The sequence below is a fragment of the Salvelinus namaycush genome, unplaced genomic scaffold (assembly GCF_016432855.1).
Source record: "Salvelinus namaycush isolate Seneca unplaced genomic scaffold, SaNama_1.0 Scaffold240, whole genome shotgun sequence".
NCBI lineage: Eukaryota > Metazoa > Chordata > Actinopteri > Salmoniformes > Salmonidae > Salvelinus > Salvelinus namaycush.
Genome location: NW_024059231.1, coordinates 140,001 through 159,054, shown reverse-complemented (window position 1 = coordinate 159,054; position 19,054 = coordinate 140,001). Strand labels below are relative to the sequence as shown.

The 19,054-nt window shown below is 45.0% G+C and overlaps 1 protein-coding gene across 1 annotated transcript in view; it reads right to left on the bottom strand.

Annotated features, from left to right (window-relative positions):
- Nucleotides 1-1,703: 1,703 nt before the first annotated feature.
- The window catches only part of LOC120038847 (sorting nexin-17), a 68,144-nt gene continuing 50,793 nt past the window's right edge, over nucleotides 1,704-19,054 (bottom strand). Inside the window, exons 8-15 of the mRNA XM_038984435.1 lie at nucleotides 15,605-15,674; nucleotides 13,030-13,122; nucleotides 11,567-11,770; nucleotides 5,411-5,545; nucleotides 5,208-5,285; nucleotides 5,056-5,130; nucleotides 4,369-4,410; nucleotides 1,704-3,856 (exon numbers count right to left, since the gene is read on the bottom strand). Coding sequence (XP_038840363.1) covers nucleotides 3,737-3,856; nucleotides 4,369-4,410; nucleotides 5,056-5,130; nucleotides 5,208-5,285; nucleotides 5,411-5,545; nucleotides 11,567-11,770; nucleotides 13,030-13,122; nucleotides 15,605-15,674 — 817 coding nt within the window. The 3' untranslated portion in view covers nucleotides 1,704-3,736. The remainder of the gene's footprint in view (nucleotides 3,857-4,368; nucleotides 4,411-5,055; nucleotides 5,131-5,207; nucleotides 5,286-5,410; nucleotides 5,546-11,566; nucleotides 11,771-13,029; nucleotides 13,123-15,604; nucleotides 15,675-19,054) is intronic.

Sequence of the window (19,054 nt, the reverse complement as noted above, 5' to 3'; positions counted from 1 at the left end):
CTACAACATTCTATAACAGCCATGTTGGAACCCCATTAACATGACACTACAACATTCTATAGCAGCCATGTTAGAACCCCATTAACATGACACTACAACATTCTATAACAGCCATGTTAGAACCCCATTAACATGACACTACAACATTCTATAACAGTCATGTTAGAGCCTCATTAACATGACACTACAACATTCTATAACATCCATGTTAGAACCCCATTAACATGACACTACAACATTCTATAACAGCCATGTTAGAACCCCATTAACATGACACTACAACATTCTATAACAGCCATGTTAGAACCCCATTAACATGACACTACAACATTCTATAACAGCCATGTTAGAACCCCATTAACATGACACTACAACATTCTATAGCAGCCATGTTAGAACCCCATTAACATGACACTACAACATTCTATAGCAGCCATGTTAGAACCCCATTAACATGACACTACAACATTCTATAGCAGCCATGTTAGAACCCCATTAACATGACACTACAACATTCTATAGCAGCCATGTTAGAACCCCATTAACATGACACTACAACATTCTATAACATCCATGTTAGAACCCCATTAACATGACACTACAACATTCTATAACAGCCATGTTAGAACCCCATTAACATGACACTACAACATTCTATAACAGCCATGTTAGAACCCCATTAACATGACACTACAACATTCTACAACATCCATGTTAGAAACCCATTAACATGACACTACAACATTCTATAACAGCCATGTTAGAACCCCATTAACATGACACTACAACATTCTATAGCAGCCATGTTAGAACCCCATTAACATGACACTACAACATTCTATAGCAGCCATGTTAGAACCCCATTAACATGACGTTACAACATTCTATAGCAGCCATGTTAGAACCCCATTAACATGATGTTACAACATTCTATAACAGCCATGTTAGAACCCCATTAACATGACACCACAACATTCTATAACAGCCATGTTAGAACCCCATTAACATGACACTACAACATTATATAAGACATGTTAGAACCCCATTAACATGACACTACAACATTCTATAACAGCCATGTTAGAACCCCATTAACATGACACTACAACATTCTATAACAGCCATGTTAGAACCCCATTAACATGACACTACAACATTCTATAACAGCCATGTTAGAACCCCATTAACATGACACCACAAAATTCTATAACAGCCATGTTAGAACCCCATTAACATGACACCACAACATTCTATAACAGACATGTTAGAACCCCATTAACATGACACTACAACATTCTATAGCAGCCATGTTAGAACCCCATTAACATGACACTACAACATTCTATAGCAGCCATGTTAGAACCCCATTAACATGACACTACAACATTCTATAGCAGCCATGTTAGAACCCCATTAACATGACACTACAACAATCTATAACAGCCATGTTAGAACCCCATTAACGTTACATGGGGAATATTTATACAATGCTTTGTACCTGAATGTCTAGAATTATAACAATATATAACATTATAGTATTTGGCCTAAGTCTCTAAATATATGGCTCTGTAATAAACTATGGATGATACAGATATTATTAGTAAATGTTCACAATGATTTTTCTTATACAAAGTGACTTCATACCATGTTTTTTTTATGTTTATTTTGTGCAAAATGCTTTAGTAAACTATAATTTTGGCTTTTATGAGACACCTTAAAAAATTGGCTGAAAAAAAAAAAAAAAAATCAGATGGAGTTTCACAACCCCTTGGAAATGTTCTATGGCTACGTCCCAAAAGGCATCATATTCCCTATACCGCTGGTCAAAAGTAGTGCCCTATATAGGGAATAGGGTGGTTATGGGCCCTGGTCAAAAGTAGTGCCCTATATAGGGAATAGGGTGCCTTTTGAGACTAAGACCATGATGTTTTCGTGCTCCACATTACTTGATAAATATCCGTCGTCCAGCTGTATTGCCACATTCAAGTTCTAGTCAGAACTAGGAAACTCTGAAAGGTCCGACTTGCTAACTGGTTGAACGCAACACGTGTATAACTACAACCAAGTCAGACATTTCAGAGTTTCCTAATTCCCAGTAGTACGTGAACGCGGCATAATACTGTGCAAAAATTATTGGTTCGGGAAGTGCAAGCCGAACCGACCGACCAATCAAACGTCTCCTTCTGCAAGAATCTATCTGGCGAGCTCCCATTAGCTAAGGCTGAAACATGGTTGGTAAATTGACCAATGGCAACCCAACACTGGATTTTGGTGGACTAGAGGCAACAGGCAAAATGAAGGCGTTAAATTATAATCTTACAGGAAATATGCATGAGCATTGTAGTCACCACCCTTCACTACAACAGCGCTGGTGTGAATAACAGGGGAGATCAATAACACTAATACACCCTTCAAAATAAGTTCCTGAAAAACTATTTTTGGCAAATTTGAACAGTTATATTGTGTGTATACGTAATATCACTAAGCAGTAACTCCAAATGAATAACACAACTTATTTTACACACTTCTAAACAGATACGGCTCATTGGTTAACCAGCTTTCATTATCACTGTGTTAAAAGCCTTTCTGCCTGACTTCTGTCTCGTCTTGGTTGTCAAAAATAAAGAAGACCCAGCTCTGAGAGCGAGAGATCTGACACCCTTTTTACAAAATCAGTTATCTGGTTTGTACCTTTGATTTCTGATGTGACAGAATCAACACACTTAAAGAAAACATTAGAATGACACTTTGTGATGAAGACGAGGCTCCTTTTAGAATTACGGAATGTCCTCATTTTTTACAGAACAACGTAAATCTATATAGACTGCTACATGGTCCAGAATATGGTCAAGAAGTGCAAAACATCCATTGTCCATTATTATGCTAATAATAACACGTTCAAAATGACAGTTGCAATGTCCTCGTTTAAACCACTTCCAGCTTAAGACTGCGAGTTTGAGATTTTCTTCCCTAAATATTATTGACATTTATTAAGAACAACGAGTTGATTGATGAATGAGAGAATGGGCCGTGAAAACCATTAGTACAGGCAAGTCTGATTTGGCTTAGCCAAAGTCAGTCATTTCTTATGGAGCATGGCTTGGTGTCTGTGTTTGCACTTCTACAATGCAGAAAACCACTAGCCTGTAGCTTAAACCTTTAACAATTAAAGACCTATTTAACCAGCAAGAAATACTACAAAATATAGTGCAGAGTCATGGGTTCTCTTAAAGGGGTACACACAAATTAACCATCATGAGTAAGGAACTATGAAAACAGTTCAAATTAACCCTATTTAATCTATTAAAACACATTTGTCACAGAAAATATATGATTTGCAGTTTCAGATCAGATGGAGGGTCATTACCACTAAAAACTAATTAATAGGGATATTTTAGGCGTGCCAAATATTTTTATTTTTATTTATTTATTATTATTATTTTTTTTTTAAATCTCCCATTAAAGTGTGCCACGGTTCAAAAAAGGTCAGAGAAACCACTGCGATAGAAGAACAGGACTCTGCTTAAAAAGTGCCGCGCTGCGTAAGTAAACAGGGTGTCATTTAGGATGCAGCCTTTTAGGAAGAGGATGGAACAAGAAGATATGGTTGGTAGCAGACCCTCGGGAAGGGCTACAATCAGGAACCAGACAAACTCATTTCTGCCTGGCTCAGCTCGGCTTGGAATCTTTGCGGGTCCGCGTTAGTCAGGGGGAGGATGAGGAGGAGGGTTGAATATTACAGGTCATCGTCCCCGATCCCCTCAAAGGCGTAGTTGCCATGGAAATCGTTGCCGCTGACGTCGTTGGCCGAGTTGGAGGCGCTGATCCCTCTGAGTGACACAGAGCTCAGCTTGGTCTGAGAGGAGATATGGAGAGAGAAGACCAACAGACACCTAAAGCAGACTCTATACATATCCTCTGATTCACTGTTTATGAACGGTTCTGATTCACTGTTTATGAACGGTTCTGATTCACTGATAATGACGATTCTGATTCACTGTTAATGATTATTCTGATTCACTGTTAATGACGATTCTAATTCACTGATAATGAACGGTTCTGATTCACTGTTAATGATGATTCTGATTCACTGTTAATGAACGGTTCTGATTTATTGTTAATGACGATTCTGATTCACTGTTAATGATGATTCTGATTCACTGTTAATGACGATTCTGATTCACTGTTAATGATGATTCTGATTCACTGTTAATGAACGGTTCTGATTTATTGTTAATGACGATTCTGATTCACTTAATGATGATTCTGATAATGAACGATTCATTGTTAATGATGATTCTATATGTAATTTTTGGCCTCAACATTCAACCCAAGGCTTTTGGAGATCAAAGCAGAAGCGTTACTCACTGAGAGTTTGACTATCTGTTCTCGGTCTGGGTCAGGGGAGTCCTGCAGAGGACAAGACGGAAAAACAATGTCAAACATCTCAAAACGTGTTTTATTTTAACAGGGAAGACATATTGCACCCTTACAAATGCACCCTACATACTACACACACCAGAAATATACACATAATACCCAAACCTTTCCTATCTACATCTATAGATATGGGTTATTTGTGATGTTTTATTTGTGCTTCCCATGACTGTGTTTTTGTATTTTTACACACACACACACACACACACACACACACACACACATATATATATATATATATAAAAAATGGTAATCTATATAGATAGATATCTACATTAAAATATAAAAACAGTCGTCATTGGAAGCACAAATCACCCAGAAAAACAGTTACATTCCTCCACAAATACGTCCCCAATCAAAACTCTAAACTGCCTGAGTGACACCAGAATATCGAGATGAAATGTATTGTGAACGTTCCAATAGGGAACATTAAAACTAAACCCAACTGTTAGCCTGTGTTCCAGTCTGTTAAGCTATAATTCCACTTCTTGTCAAGCCAAATGTTTGGTATGACACGGAGTACAAGGAGTGGAATGTTAGCACAAAACAGGTTCCGGATTTCAAGCTAACAAAATGCCTATTTTTCTGATCAAAGCCCTGTGCAGTTCCGTGTCTCACCAGTAGAGGGGGGGATTTCACAGCTTGCTGACTTTCAGACCGGTGGAGGGAGCCTTTGGGACGTTTCCTCAGCATCTGTCAGAGATAACACACACACACACACTCAGGAAAATGACACACGAAGGCACACAGACAGACAGGCAGACACACACCTTCTTGATGCTGCCTCCTGATTTCTTGACCATCAGCTCATCAACCATCGACTGTAGACAGATGCTCATCATGATTGCCTGAAGACACAAACCAGGGCTTTAGATACAAGAGACACAAACAGTAACTCTAGAGACATTGGATTTCATTTATTAGCAGTAGTCACAAACTCTATGTGACCCCAGACTGACCCCTGACCTCTGACCTGTGGGCTGGTGATGGTGACCCACTGGAGACGGTCTTTGCTCATCAGGTACTCGAAGGCCAGCTCCAACTTCACCTCACACTTGGCTGAGGAGCAGGGGGAGGTGGAGGCTGTTCCGTTGGCTACCGGGACCTGCTGTAGAGGGGAGGGGGTTACTATGGCTGGCTTTCAAGCATCATCATCATCATTATCGTCTCCTGCATCTTCCACTCCCTGCTCCCCCACAGTCATCATCATCATCATCATTACCATCATCATCATCTTTCCAACTCCTCATAGAAATCAATGATCCAGTCATCCCTATTGCTTATCGTCAACACAATATCAGGCAGTCTGTAGACATCTTGTAACCTGTATGCTATTACCAGCCCCTCGTTAGCAGGATGTTCTGACCCAGCCCCTCGTTAGCAGGATGTTCTGACCCAGCCCCTCGTTAGCAGGATGTTCTGACCCAGCCCCTCGTTAGCAGGATGTTCTGCCCAGCCCCTCGTTAGCAGGATGTTCTGACCCAGCCCCTCGTTAGCAGGATGTTCTGCCCAGCCCTTCGTTAGCAGGATGTTCTGACCCAGCCCCTCGTTAGCAGGATGTTATTACCCAGCCCCTCGTTAGCAGGATGTTATTACCCAGCCCCTCGTTAGCAGGATGTTATTACCCAGCCCCTCGTTAGCAGGATGTTATTACCCAGCCCCTCGTTAGCAGGATGTTATTACCCAGCCCCTCGTTAGCAGGATGTTATTACCCAGCCCCTCGTTAGCAGGATGTTCTGCCAGCCCCTCGTTAGCAGGATGTTCTGACCCAGCCCCTCGTTAGCAGGATGTTCTGACCCAGCCCCTCGTTAGCAGGATGTTCTGACCCAGCACCTCGTTAGCAGGATGTTATTACCCAGCCCCTCGTTAGCAGGATGTTCTGACCCAGCCCCTCGTTAGCAGGATGTTCTGACCCAGCCCCTCGTTAGCAGGATGTTCTGACCCAGCCCCTCGTTAGCAGGATGTTCTGACCCAGCCCCTCGTTAGCATGATGTTCTGCCCAGCCCTTCGTTAGCAGGATATTCTGCCCAGCCCTTCGTTAGCAGGATGTTCTGACCCAGCCCTTCGTTAGCATGATGTTCTGCCCAGCCCTTCGTTAGCAGGATGTTCTGCCCAGCCCTTCGTTAGCAGGATGTTCTGACCCAGCCCTTCGTTAGCAGGATGTTCTGACCCAGCCCCTCGTTAGCAGGATGTTCTGACCCAGCCCCTCGTTAGCAGGATGTTCTGACCCAGCCCCTCGTTAGCAGGATGTTCTGACCCAGCCCCTCGTTAGCAGGATGTTCTGACCCAGCCCCTCGTTAGCAGGATGTTCTGACCCAGCCCCTCGTTAGCAGGATGTTCTGACCCAGCCCCTCGTTAGCAGGATGTTATTACCCAGCCCCTCGTTAGCAGGATGTTATTACCCAGCCCCTCGTTAGCAGGATGTTATTACCCAGCCCCTCGTTAGCAGGATGTTATTACCCAGCCCCTCGTTAGCAGGATGTTATTACCCAGCCCCTCGTTAGCAGGATGTTCTGCCAGCCCCTCGTTAGCAGGATGTTCTGCCAGCCCCTCGTTAGCAGGATGTTCTGCCCAGCCCCTCGTTAGCAGGATGTTCTGCCCAGCCCCTCGTTAGCAGGATGTTATTACCCAGCCCCTCGTTAGCAGGATGTTATTACCCAGCCCCTCATTAGCAGGATGTTATTACCCAGCCCCTCGTTAGCAGGATGTTCTGCCAGCCCCTCGTTAGCAGGATGTTCTGCCCAGCCCCTCGTTAGCAGGATGTTCTGCCCAGCCCCTCGTTAGCAGGATGTTCTGCCCAGCCCCTCGTTAGCAGGATGTTATTACCCAGCCCCTCGTTAGCAGGATGTTATTACCCAGCCCCTCGTTAGCAGGATGTTATTACCCAGCCCCTCGTTAGCAGGATGTTCTGCCAGCCCCTCGTTAGCAGGATGTTCTGCCCAGCCCCTCGTTAGCAGGATGTTCTGCCCAGCCCCTCGTTAGCAGGATGTTATTACCCAGCCCCTCGTTAGCAGGATGTTATTACCCAGCCCCTCGTTAGCAGGATGTTATTACCCAGCCCCTCGTTAGCAGGATGTTCTGCCAGCCCCTCGTTAGCAGGATGTTCTGCCCAGCCCCTCGTTAGCAGGATGTTATTACCCAGCCCCTCGTTAGCAGGATGTTATTACCCAGCCCCTCGTTAGCAGGATGTTATTACCCAGCCCCTCGTTAGCAGGATGTTATTACCCAGCCCCTCGTTAGCAGGATGTTATTACCCAGCCCCTCGTTAGCAGGATGTTATTACCCAGCCCCTCGTTAGCAGGATGTTCTGCCCAGCCCCTCGTTAGCAGGATGTTCTGCCCAGCCCCTCGTTAGCAGGATGTTATTACCCAGCCCCTCGTTAGCAGGATGTTCTGCCCAGCCCCTCGTTAGCAGGATGTTATTGCCCAGCCCCTCGTTAGCAGGATGTTCTGCCCAGCCCCTCGTTAGCAGGATGTTATTACCCATCTCCTCGTTAGCAGGATGTTATTACCCAGCCCCCCCTAACGAGGGGTTTAGTGGTGGTCCGGCTAGCCCCCGGGTTTAGTGGTGGTCCGGCTAGCCCCCGGGTTTAGTGGTGGTCCGGCTAGCCGCCGGGTTTAGTGGTGGTCCGGCTAGCCGCCGGGTTTAGTGGTGGTCCGGCTAGCCGCCGGGTTTAGTGGTGGTCCGGCTAGTGGTCGAGTTAGCCGCCGGGTTTAGTGGTCGAGTTAGCCGCCGGGTTTAGTGGTCGAGTTAGCCGCCGGGTTTAGTGGTCGAGTTAGCCGCCGGGTTTAGTGGTCGAGTTAGCCGCCGGGTTTAGTGGTCGAGTTAGCCGCCGGGTTTAGTGGTCGAGTTAGCCGCCGGGTTTAGTGGTCGAGTTAGCCGCCGGGTTTAGTGGTCGAGTTAGCCGCCGGGTTTAGTGGTCGAGTTAGCCGCTGGTCCATGTACGGGCTTTTGATGGTTGGTTTCAGTTCCAACTGTCTCTTAAAAGTGCTGTGTTGTATCAAAGACAGAACTGAACAATGTTCCCTGTTAGCATCTGGATGCTACTGCCGCTACAGTTCACCTCTTTAATAGTCTGTTGTAATACATTGATATGGATTTAAAAAGAAACCACTGCTATAGTCAGATGAACTCATTATGATATCAATCTCTATCCCTTCACGAGAAGTCTGCATTTATAGAGGTGTAGAGAAGTCTACATTTATAGAGGTGTGTGGAGAAGATTGACAGTTAAAACTGCAGTGGTACTGCATGTTCTTCCCTGTACCCTGATATGCCTTAGAATTAGCTACAGCCGTATGGATGGGAAACAATATATATATATATATATATATATATATATATAACAGTAAAGGATTGGTCTCTGAGAGGAGGCAGTGGGTCGATACAGAGATAACACATAGGTGGGAATCTGTGTGTGTGTCAGCGCAACGTATTAGGGTAAGTGGTCTGATGAAAACAATGATGGTGTAGAGCTCAGCAGTTTACCCAGAGGAGAGGAGAAAGAGGAGAGGAGAATAGAGGAGAGGAGAATAGAGGAGAATAGAATAGAGGAGAATAGAGGACAGGAGAGGAGAATAGAGGAGAGGAGAATAGAGGACAGGAGAGGAGAATAGAGGACAGGAGAGGAGAATAGAGGAGAGGAGAATAGAGGAGAGGAGAATAGAATAGAGGAGAATAGAGGACAGGAGAGGAGAATAGAGGAGAGGAGAATAGAGGAGAGGAGAATAGAAGAGGAGAATAGAGGACAGGAGAGGAGAATAGAGGACAGGAGAGGAGAATAGAGGAGAGGAGAAGAGGACAGGAGAGGAGAATAGAGGACAGGAGAGGAGAATAGAGGCGAGGAGAGGAGAATAGAGGACAGGAGAGGAGAATAGAGGACAGGAGAGGAGAATAGAGGAGAGGAGAATAGAGGACAGGAGAGGAGAATAGAGGACAGGAGAATAGAGGAGAGGAGAGGAGAATAGAGGAGACGGGAATAGAGGACAGGAGAGGAGAATAGAGGACAGGAGAGGAGAATAGAGGAGACGGGAATAGAGGACAGGAGAGGAGAATAGAGGACAGGAGAATAGAGGACAGGAGAGAAGAATAGAGGAGACGGGAATAGAGGAGAGGAGAATAGAGGACAGGAGAGGAGAATAGAGGAGAGGAGAGGAGAATAGAGGAGAGGAGAGGAGAATAGAGGAGAGGAGAATAGAGGAGAGGAGAATAGAGGAGAGGAGAATAGAGGACAGGAGAGGAGAATAGAGGAGAGGAGAGGAGAATAGAGGAGAGGAGAGGAGAATAGAGGAGAGGAGAATAGAGGAGAGGAGAATAGAGGAGAGGAGAATAGAGGAGAGGAGAATAGAGGAGAGGAGAATAGAGGAGAGGAGAATAGAGGAGAGGAGAATAGAGGACAGGAGAATAGAGGACAGGAGAGGAGAATAGAGGACAGGAGAGGAGAATAGAGGACAGGAGAGGAGAATAGAAGACAGGAGAGGAGAATAGAGGAGACGGGAAGAGAGGAGAGGAGATCAGTGACTCCTCTAGGGGCACCATCACTATAGTAACCATAGATCAGTGTCTCCTCTAGGGGCACCATCACTATAGTAACCATAGATCAGTGTCTCTAGGAGCCCCATCACTATAGTAACCATAGATCAGTGACTCTAGGAGCACCATCACTATAGTAACCATAGATCAGTGTCTCCTCTAGGGGCACCATCACTATAGTAACCATAGATCAGTGTCTCTAGGAGCACCATCACTATAGTAACCATAGATCAGTGTCTCTAGGAGCACCATCACTATAGTAACCATAGATCAGTGTCTCTAGGAGCACCATCACTATAGTAACCATAGATCAGTGTCTCTAGGAGCCCCATCACTATAGTAACCATAGATCAGTGTCTCTAGGAGCCCCATCACTATAGTAACCATAGATCAGTGTCTCTAGGAGCCCCATCACTATAGTAACCATAGATCAGTGTCTCTAGGAGCCCCATCACTCTAGTAACCATAGATCAGTGTCTCCTCTAGGAGCACCATCACTATAGTAACCATAGATCAGTGTCTCCTCTAGGAGCACCATCACTATAGTAACCATAGATCAGTGTCTCTAGGAGCACCATCACTATAGTAACCATAGATCAGTGTCTCTAGGAGCACCATCACTATAGTAACCATAGATCAGTGTCTCTAGGAGCACCATCACTATAGTAACCATAGATCAGTGTCTCTAGGAGCACCATCACTATAGTAACCATAGATCAGTGTCTCTAGGAGCACCATCACTATAGTAACCATAGATCAGTGTCTCTAGGAGCCCCATCACTATAGTAACCATAGATCAGTGTCTCTAGGAGCACCATCACTATAGTAACCATAGATCAGTGTCTCTAGGAGCCCCATCACTATAGTAACCATAGATCAGTGACTCTAGGAGCACCATCACTATAGTAACCATAGATCAGTGTCTCTAGGAGCCCCATCACTATAGTAACCATAGATCAGTGTCTCTAGGAGCACCATCACTATAGTAACCATAGATCAGTGTCTCTAGGAGCACCATCACTATAGTAACCATAGATCAGTGTCTCTAGGAGCCCCATCACTATAGTAACCATAGATCAGTGACTCTAGGAGCACCATCACTATAGTAACCATAGATCAGTGTCTCCTCTAGGGGCACCATCACTATAGTAACCATAGATCAGTGTCTCCTCTAGGGGCACCATCACTATAGTAACCATAGATCAGTGTCTCTAGGAGCACCATCACTATAGTAACCATAGATCAGTGTCTCTAGGAGCACCATCACTATAGTAACCATAGATCAGTGTCTCTAGGAGCACCATCACTATAGTAACCATAGATCAGTGTCTCTAGGAGCCCCATCACTATAGTAACCATAGATCAGTGTCTCTAGGAGCCCCATCACTATAGTAACCCTAGATCAGTGTCTCCTCTAGGGGCACCATCACTATAGTAACCATAGATCAGTGTCTCTAGGAGCACCATCACTATAGTAACCAGAGATCAGTGACTCCTCTAGGGGCACCATCACTATAGTAACCATAGATCAGTGTCTCTAGGAGCCCCATCACTCTAGAGAAGAATGTAGTAACTATGTTGGGGAGGGGTTACTTACAGAAGAAGTGACCCTCCAGCACCTCATGCGCGTGACCTTGAAGCTCCCCTCTTTCATCTGTTCATTGGGTAGCTTGACCTGGAAGTTGAGTTCGTTGTTGCCAGCGGAGACGATCGCGTGACAACCCTTCTCCGGGAAGTCTGTCACGCACGGGTCAAACTGGATGTAGCCAAAGTACTTCAGCGTCTGGCCTAGCCTAATGAACTGGAGAGAGACGTAGAGAACGTGAAGCACTGAAAAATCATTTGATATACACTGTATATACAGCAGTATGTGGACAACCCTCCAAATTAGTGGATTCGGCTATTTCAGCCACACCTATTGCTGACAAATTGTCTGTCCTCGGTTGCAACACTCGCTAGCGAGTTCCAAACTGCCTCTGGAAGCAACGTCAGCACAAGAACTGTTCGCCCGGAGCTTCCTGAAATGGGTTTCCATGGCCGAGCAGCCGCACACAAGCCTAAGATCACCACGCGCGATGCCAAGCATCGCCATTGGACTCAGAAGCAATGGAAACGCCAGGAGAATGCATAGTGCCAACTGTAAAGTTTGGTGGAGGAGGAATAATGGTCTGGGGCTGTTTTTCATGGTTCGGACCCCTTAGTTCCAGTGAAGGGAAATCTTAATGCTACAACATACAATGACATTCTGTACTTCCAACTTTGTGGCAACAGTTTGGGGAAGGGCCTTTCCTGTTTCAGCATGACAATGTCCCTGTGACATGACAAACGGTACAAGATGTGGAATGTTAGCTTCTTCTCCACTAGATAGCTGGCGGAGACAGTGTTGCGTTACAGCTGGAGGAGACCGTTACCGCTGGAGGAGACCATTACCGCTGGCGGAGACCGTTACCGCTGGAGGAGACCGTTACCGCTGGAGGAGACCGTTACCGCTGGAGGAGACCGTTACCGCTGGAGGAGACCGGTACCGCTGGAGGAGACCGGTACCGCTGGAGGAGACCGGTACCGCTGGAGGAGACCGTTACAGCTGGCGGAGACCGTTACCGCTGGAGGAGACCGTTACCGCTGGAGGAGACCGTTACCGCTGGAGGAGACCGTTACCGCTGGAGGAGACCGTTACCGCTGGAGGAGACCGTTACAGCTGGAGGAGACCGTTACCGCTGGCGGAGACCGTTACCGCTGGCGGAGACCGTTACCGCTGGCGGAGACCGTTACCGCTGGAGGAGACCGTTACCGCTGGAGGAGACCGTTACCGCTGGAGGAGACCGTTACAGCTGGAGGAGACAGTGTTGCATTATAACTGGAGGAGACCGTTACAGCTGGAGGAGACCGTTACAGCTGGAGGAGACCGTTACAGCTGGCGGAGACTGTTACAGCTGGCGGAGACCGTTACAGCTGGCGGAGACCGTTACAGCTGGAGGAGACCGTTACAGCTGGAGGAGACCGTTACAGCTGGAGGAGACAGTGTTGTGTTACAAGGATCAGGACGACGGGTTCTCTTACCTCTTTCTTGGAGCCCTTCTCCTGCAGTGATTTGAGCTGTCTGTGTTGGTCCTTGTTAACGAGTATCCAGCCTCTCTCTATGTCAGACACCGTCTAGGGAGAGAAGAGAGACAGGTTTCATCTTTCTGCTCTAAACCATTCTTGGAGAGGCTTTACATAAAACCGAGAAACACATTTGAATTCTAAGTCCAAAACAACTATTTCACTGTTGTTTTGTTCAAGTAGAATTAAACACACACACACACACACACACACACACACACACACACACACACACACACACACACACGTTGCACAAAATGGCAAGCACACACACGAGTTTTTCTTCACACACACGATTGCATTCTTTGGCCCGTAACATTAACTATGCCCCCACACTGAGTCAACAGCCCACCAAACACACACACACACGGAGCACTGAGTCAACAGCCCACCAAACACACACACACACGGAGCACTGAGTCAACAACCTGCCAACAAACACACACACACACATGGAACGCTGAGCCAGCAGCCAGCCAGCAGCCAGATTCTAATCAAATCAGCAATCTGCGTAAGAAAACAACAGCATGTTGTGTGTGTGTGTGTGTGTGTGTGTGTGTGTGTGTGTGTGTGTGTGTGTTTGCATAGAGGGCGGGCTCTGTTGCCAATGGCACCCTACTCCCTATATAGTGCAGTAATTTGGACAAGAGGACTACGGGCCATAGTAAAATTAGTGCAGTAATTTGGACCAGAGGACTACGGGCCATAGTAAAATTAGTGCAGTAATTTGGACCAGAGGACTACCATAGTAAAAAAGTAGTGCAGTAATTTGGACCAGAGGACTACCATAGTAAAAAAGTAGTGCAGTAATTTGGACCAGAGGACTACCATAGTAAAAAAGTAGTGCAGTAATTTGGACCAGAGGACTACCATAGTAAAAAAGTAGTGCAGTAATTTGGACCAGAGGACTACCATAGTAAAAAAGTAGTGCAGTAATTTGGACCAGAGGACTACCATAGTAAAAAAGTAGTGCAGTAATTTGGACCAGAGGACTACCATAGTAAAAAAGTAGTGCAGTAATTTGGACCAGAGGACTACCATAGTAAAAAAGTAGTGCAGTAATTTGGACCAGAGGACTACCATAGTAAAAAAGTAGTGCAGTAATTTGGACCAGAGGACTACCATAGTAAAAAAGTAGTGCAGTAATTTGGACCAGAGGACTACCATAGTAAAAGTAGTGCAGTAATTTGAGAGTAAGGTGCCATTTGGGGCACAACCATGGCTTTAGGATGCCACACCTCCCTGACAACCTCATTGGATAATGGAAGGGAGCAGGGTTGCAGAGGAGGGGTCAGAGGAAGGAGGAGGAGAGGAGAAGTGGAGCAGGAAATCACATTACATTTGAAAAATGAGGACAGTAGACTGTTATTACTGTTCGTGATGAGGTGGTGGTTCCTGGGGGTTCTATTGTCTGTGATTGGAGCTAAAATACATTTAAGACTTAACACAACTACATATTTTAGTTGCGCCATTGGTTGCAGCTCAATGTTAAATTTCAAATTCCGGGATGCTGGACTTCTAGGCAGAGTTGCAAAGGAAAAAGCCATCTCTCAGACTGGCCAATAATAAGAAAATATTAAGATGGGCAGAGGAACTCTGCCTAGAAGGCCAGCATCCCGGAGTCACCTCTTCACTGTTGACGTTGAGACTGGTGTTTTGTGGGTACTATTTAATGAAGCTGCCAGTTGAGGACTTGTGAGGCGTCTGTTTCTCAAACTAGACACTTTAATGTACTTGTCCTCTTGCTCAGTTGTGCTTCGGGGCCTCCCACTCCTCTTTCTATTCTGGTTAGAGACAGTTTGCGGTGTTCTATGAAGGGAGTAGTACACAGCAGTGTACCAGATCTTCAGTTTCTTGGAAATTTCTTGCATGGAACAGCCTTCATTTCTCAGAACAAGATTAGACTGACGAGTTTCAGAAGAAAGGTCTTTGTTTCTGGCCATTTTGAACCTGTAATCAAACCCACAAATGCTGATGCTCCAGATACTCAACTAGTCTAAAGAAGGACAGTTTTATTGCTTCTTTAAATCAGAACAACAGTTTTCAGCTGCGCTAACACAATTTCAAAAGGGTTTTCTAATGATCAATTAGCCTTTAAAAATGATAAACTTGGATTAGCTAAATCAACGTGCCATTGGAACACAGGAGTGATGGTTGCTGATAATGGGCCTCTGTACGCCTATGAAGATATTCCATTAAAAATCAGCCGTTTCCAGCTACAATAGTCATTTACAACATTAGCCATGTCTACACTGTATTTCTGATCAATTTGATGTTATTTTAATGGACAAAACATGTGCTTTTCTTTCAAAAACAAGGATATTTCTAAGTGACCCCAAACGTTTGAACGGTAGTGTGTATGTATGTATGTATACAGTAGGTTCAGAACTCACCTGAGTGTACAGTAGGTTCAGAACTCACCTGAGTGTACAGTAGGTTCAGAACTCACCTGAGTGTACAGTAGGTTCAGAACTCACCTGAGTGTACAGTAGGTTCAGAACTCACCTGAGTGTACAGTAGGTTCAGAACTCACCTGAGTATACAGTAGGTTTAGTCCCACTCTGTTGTCCATTACATCACTGTCATACGCCGTGTCCCAGTAACTATAAACACAGAGACAGACAGACAGACAGACAGACAGACAGACAGAGAGAGAGAGATAGACAGAGAGACAGAGTATTGGTTATCAACACTCACAATGCTTGAATTTCAATGAACACAAACAATTTGAAAAGCAGTCAAGAACAGATGTCCAATATACTGTTGTGGCTGCAGAAAAGGGTGTGTTGTTCTCGCTACAGACATCACGGCCGTGTGTCGTTCTCGCTACAGACATCACGGCCGTGTGTCGTTCTCGCTACAGACATCACGTCCGTGTGTCGTTCTCGCTACAGACATCACGGTGGTGTGTCGTTCTCGCTACAGACATCACGGCGGTGTGTTGTTCTCGCTACAGACATCACGGTGGTGTGTTGTTCTCGCTACAGACATCACGGTGGTGTGTTGTTCTCGCTACAGACATCACGGCCGTGTGTCGTTCTCGCTACACACATCACGTCCGTGTGTTGTTCTCGCTACAGACATCACGGCCGTGTGTCGTTCTCGCTACAGACATCACGTCCGTGTGTTGTTCTCGCTACAGCCTGTAACGACCCTGCTACAGACAGGCATTGTCATCAGCCACTGTGTTTCTTTGAAATCAATGAAAGCTGCTATACTGCCCGTGTGGCGCTATACTGCCCGTGTGGCGCTCACGTTGCGTCACGTCCAATGGCAGCACTGAATGTTATGAACCCGGATACTTCAGTCTGCATTTCAATTAGAAATTCTAAATCAGTTGGACCCCCCCTCACAATACAAGAGCATTGTGTAATTTTCTGCATAACATTTCAGAGCACCCTCGTCTGAGTGTACCAGAGCGCAGAATAACTGATGAATTTAAGAACGCTCAACACCCGTTGAATATGACCAGTATCAGTAAACGTTGACAAAAAAGCGTAATTAAATAGTTGCCAGCAGTACAGTTACAGTCACCAACGCTCTGGATACCATGACAACAGCCTTACCAGCTCTGCTAGGGAGAGTGGGCAAAGTGAGGTGTTCTCTCATTTGTGTCTGGAAGTAGTTAGCAAGCTAGCCAACGTTAGCCAGTTAGCTTGGGTGCTTGACACTCAGATCAACCCTACTCCTCAGTCTGAACGCTCCAAGAGCGAAACGCTCTGAATTTCCAAACGGACAATCTGACAACGCTCTGAGTTTCTAAACGGACAATCTGACAACGCTCTGAGTTTCCGAACGGACAATCTGACAACGCTCTGAGTTTCCGAACGGACAATCTGACAACGCTCTGAGTTTCCGAACGGACAATCTGACAACGCTCTGAGTTTCCGAACGGACAATCTGACAACGCTCTGAGTTTCTGAACGGACAATCTGACAACGCTCTGAGTTTCTGAACGGACAGTCTGACAACACTGAGTTTCCGAACGGACAATCTGACAACGCTCTGAGTTTCTGAACGGACAATCTGACAACGCTCTGAGTTTCCAAACAGACAATCTGACAACGCTCTGAGTTTCCAAACAGACAATCTGAACAGACAAACCCAGATCACTCCAGATTCAATTTACGAACACAACCGTAGTTTAAACCAGCCTTCAGTTTTGAAATCTTTGACTGTTTAGTACATAACCTCTCATGTGAGTCCTTAAAAAGATGGGTGGAGCTAAGGCTTAAGAGGGTGTGAACGATGCTGAATGGGTGTAGACAAAGAAGAGCTCTCCAGTAGGTACCAAAACATTCAAAGGCCATTTTCTCAAAAGTGAGTTTACAAGTTTATCAACTTTCAAAGCAGAATTACTTTCCCATTGTTCCTCAACTGTAGTGTACGATATACCATTTTCGAGCACGAAGTCTCTACTTTTATCCAATGTAACATATGAGAGAGGCCAGGCTGTTCTATATACTTACAGTTGAAGTCGGAAGTTTACATACACTTAGGTTGGAGTCATTAAAACTCGTTTTTCAACCACTCCACACATTTCTTGTTACACAAACTATAGTTTTTGCATGACACAAGTAATTTTTTCCAACAATTGTTTACAGACAGATTATTTCACTTAATCACAATTCCAGTGGGTCAGAAGTTTACATACACTAAATTGACTGTGCCTTTAAACAGCTTGGAAAATTCCAGAAAATTATGTCATGGCTTTAGAAGCTTCGGATAGGCTAATTGACATCATTTGAGTCAATTGGAGGTGTACCTGTGGATGTATTTCAAGGCCTACCTTCAAACTCAGTGCCTCTTTGCTTGACATCATGGGAAAATCAAAAGAAATCAGCCAAGACCTCAGAAAAAAAATTGTAGACCTCCACAAGTCTGGTTCATCCTTGGGAGCAATTTCCAAATGCCTGAAGGTACCACGTTCATCTGTACAAACACTAGTACGCAAGTACAAACAACATGGGACCACGCAGCCGTCATACCGCTCAGGAAGGAGACACGTTCTGTCTCCTAGAGATGAACGTACTTTGGTGCGAAAAGTGCAAATCAATCCCAGAACAACAGCAAAGGACCTTGTGAAGATGCTGGAGGAAACAGGTACAAAGGTATCTATCTCCACAGTAAAACGAGTCCTATATCGACATAACCTGGAAGGCGGCTCAGCAAGGAAGAAGCCACTGCTCCAAAACCGCAATAAAAAAGCCAGACATGGGGACAACGATCGTACCTTTTGGAGAAATGTCCTCAGGTCTGATTAAACAAAAATAGAACTGTTTGGCCATAATGACCATCGTTATGTTTGGAGGAAAAAGGGTGGCAGCATCATGTTGTGGGTGTGCTTTGATGCAGGAGGGACTGGTGCACTTCACAAAATAGATGGCATCATGAGGATGGAAAATTATGTGGATATATTGAAGCAACATCTCAAGACATCAGTCAGGAAGTTAAAGCTTGGTCGCAAATGGGTCTTCCAAATGGACACTGACCCCAAGCATACTTCCAAAGTTGTGGCAAAATGGTTTAAGGACAACAAAGTCAAGGTATTGGAGTGGCCATCACAAAGCCCTGACCTCAATCCTGTAGAAAATGTGTGGGCAGAACTGAAAAAGCCTGTGCGAGCAAGGAGGCCTACAAACCTGACTCAGTTACACCTGATCTGCCAGGAGGAATGGGCCAAAAGTCACCCAACTTATTGTGGGAAGCTTGTGGAAGGCTACCCGAAACGTTTGACCCAAGTTAAACAATTTAAAGGCAATGCTACCAAATACTAATTGAGTATATGTAAACTTCTGACTCACTGGGAATGTGACGAAATAAATAAAAGCTGAAATAAATCACTCTACTATTATTCTGACATTTCAGAATCTTAAAATAAAGTGGCCTAAAACAGGGAATTTTTACTATGATTAAATGTCAGGAATTGTGAAAAACTGAGTTTAAATGTATTTGGCATATGTAAACTTCAGACTTCAACTGT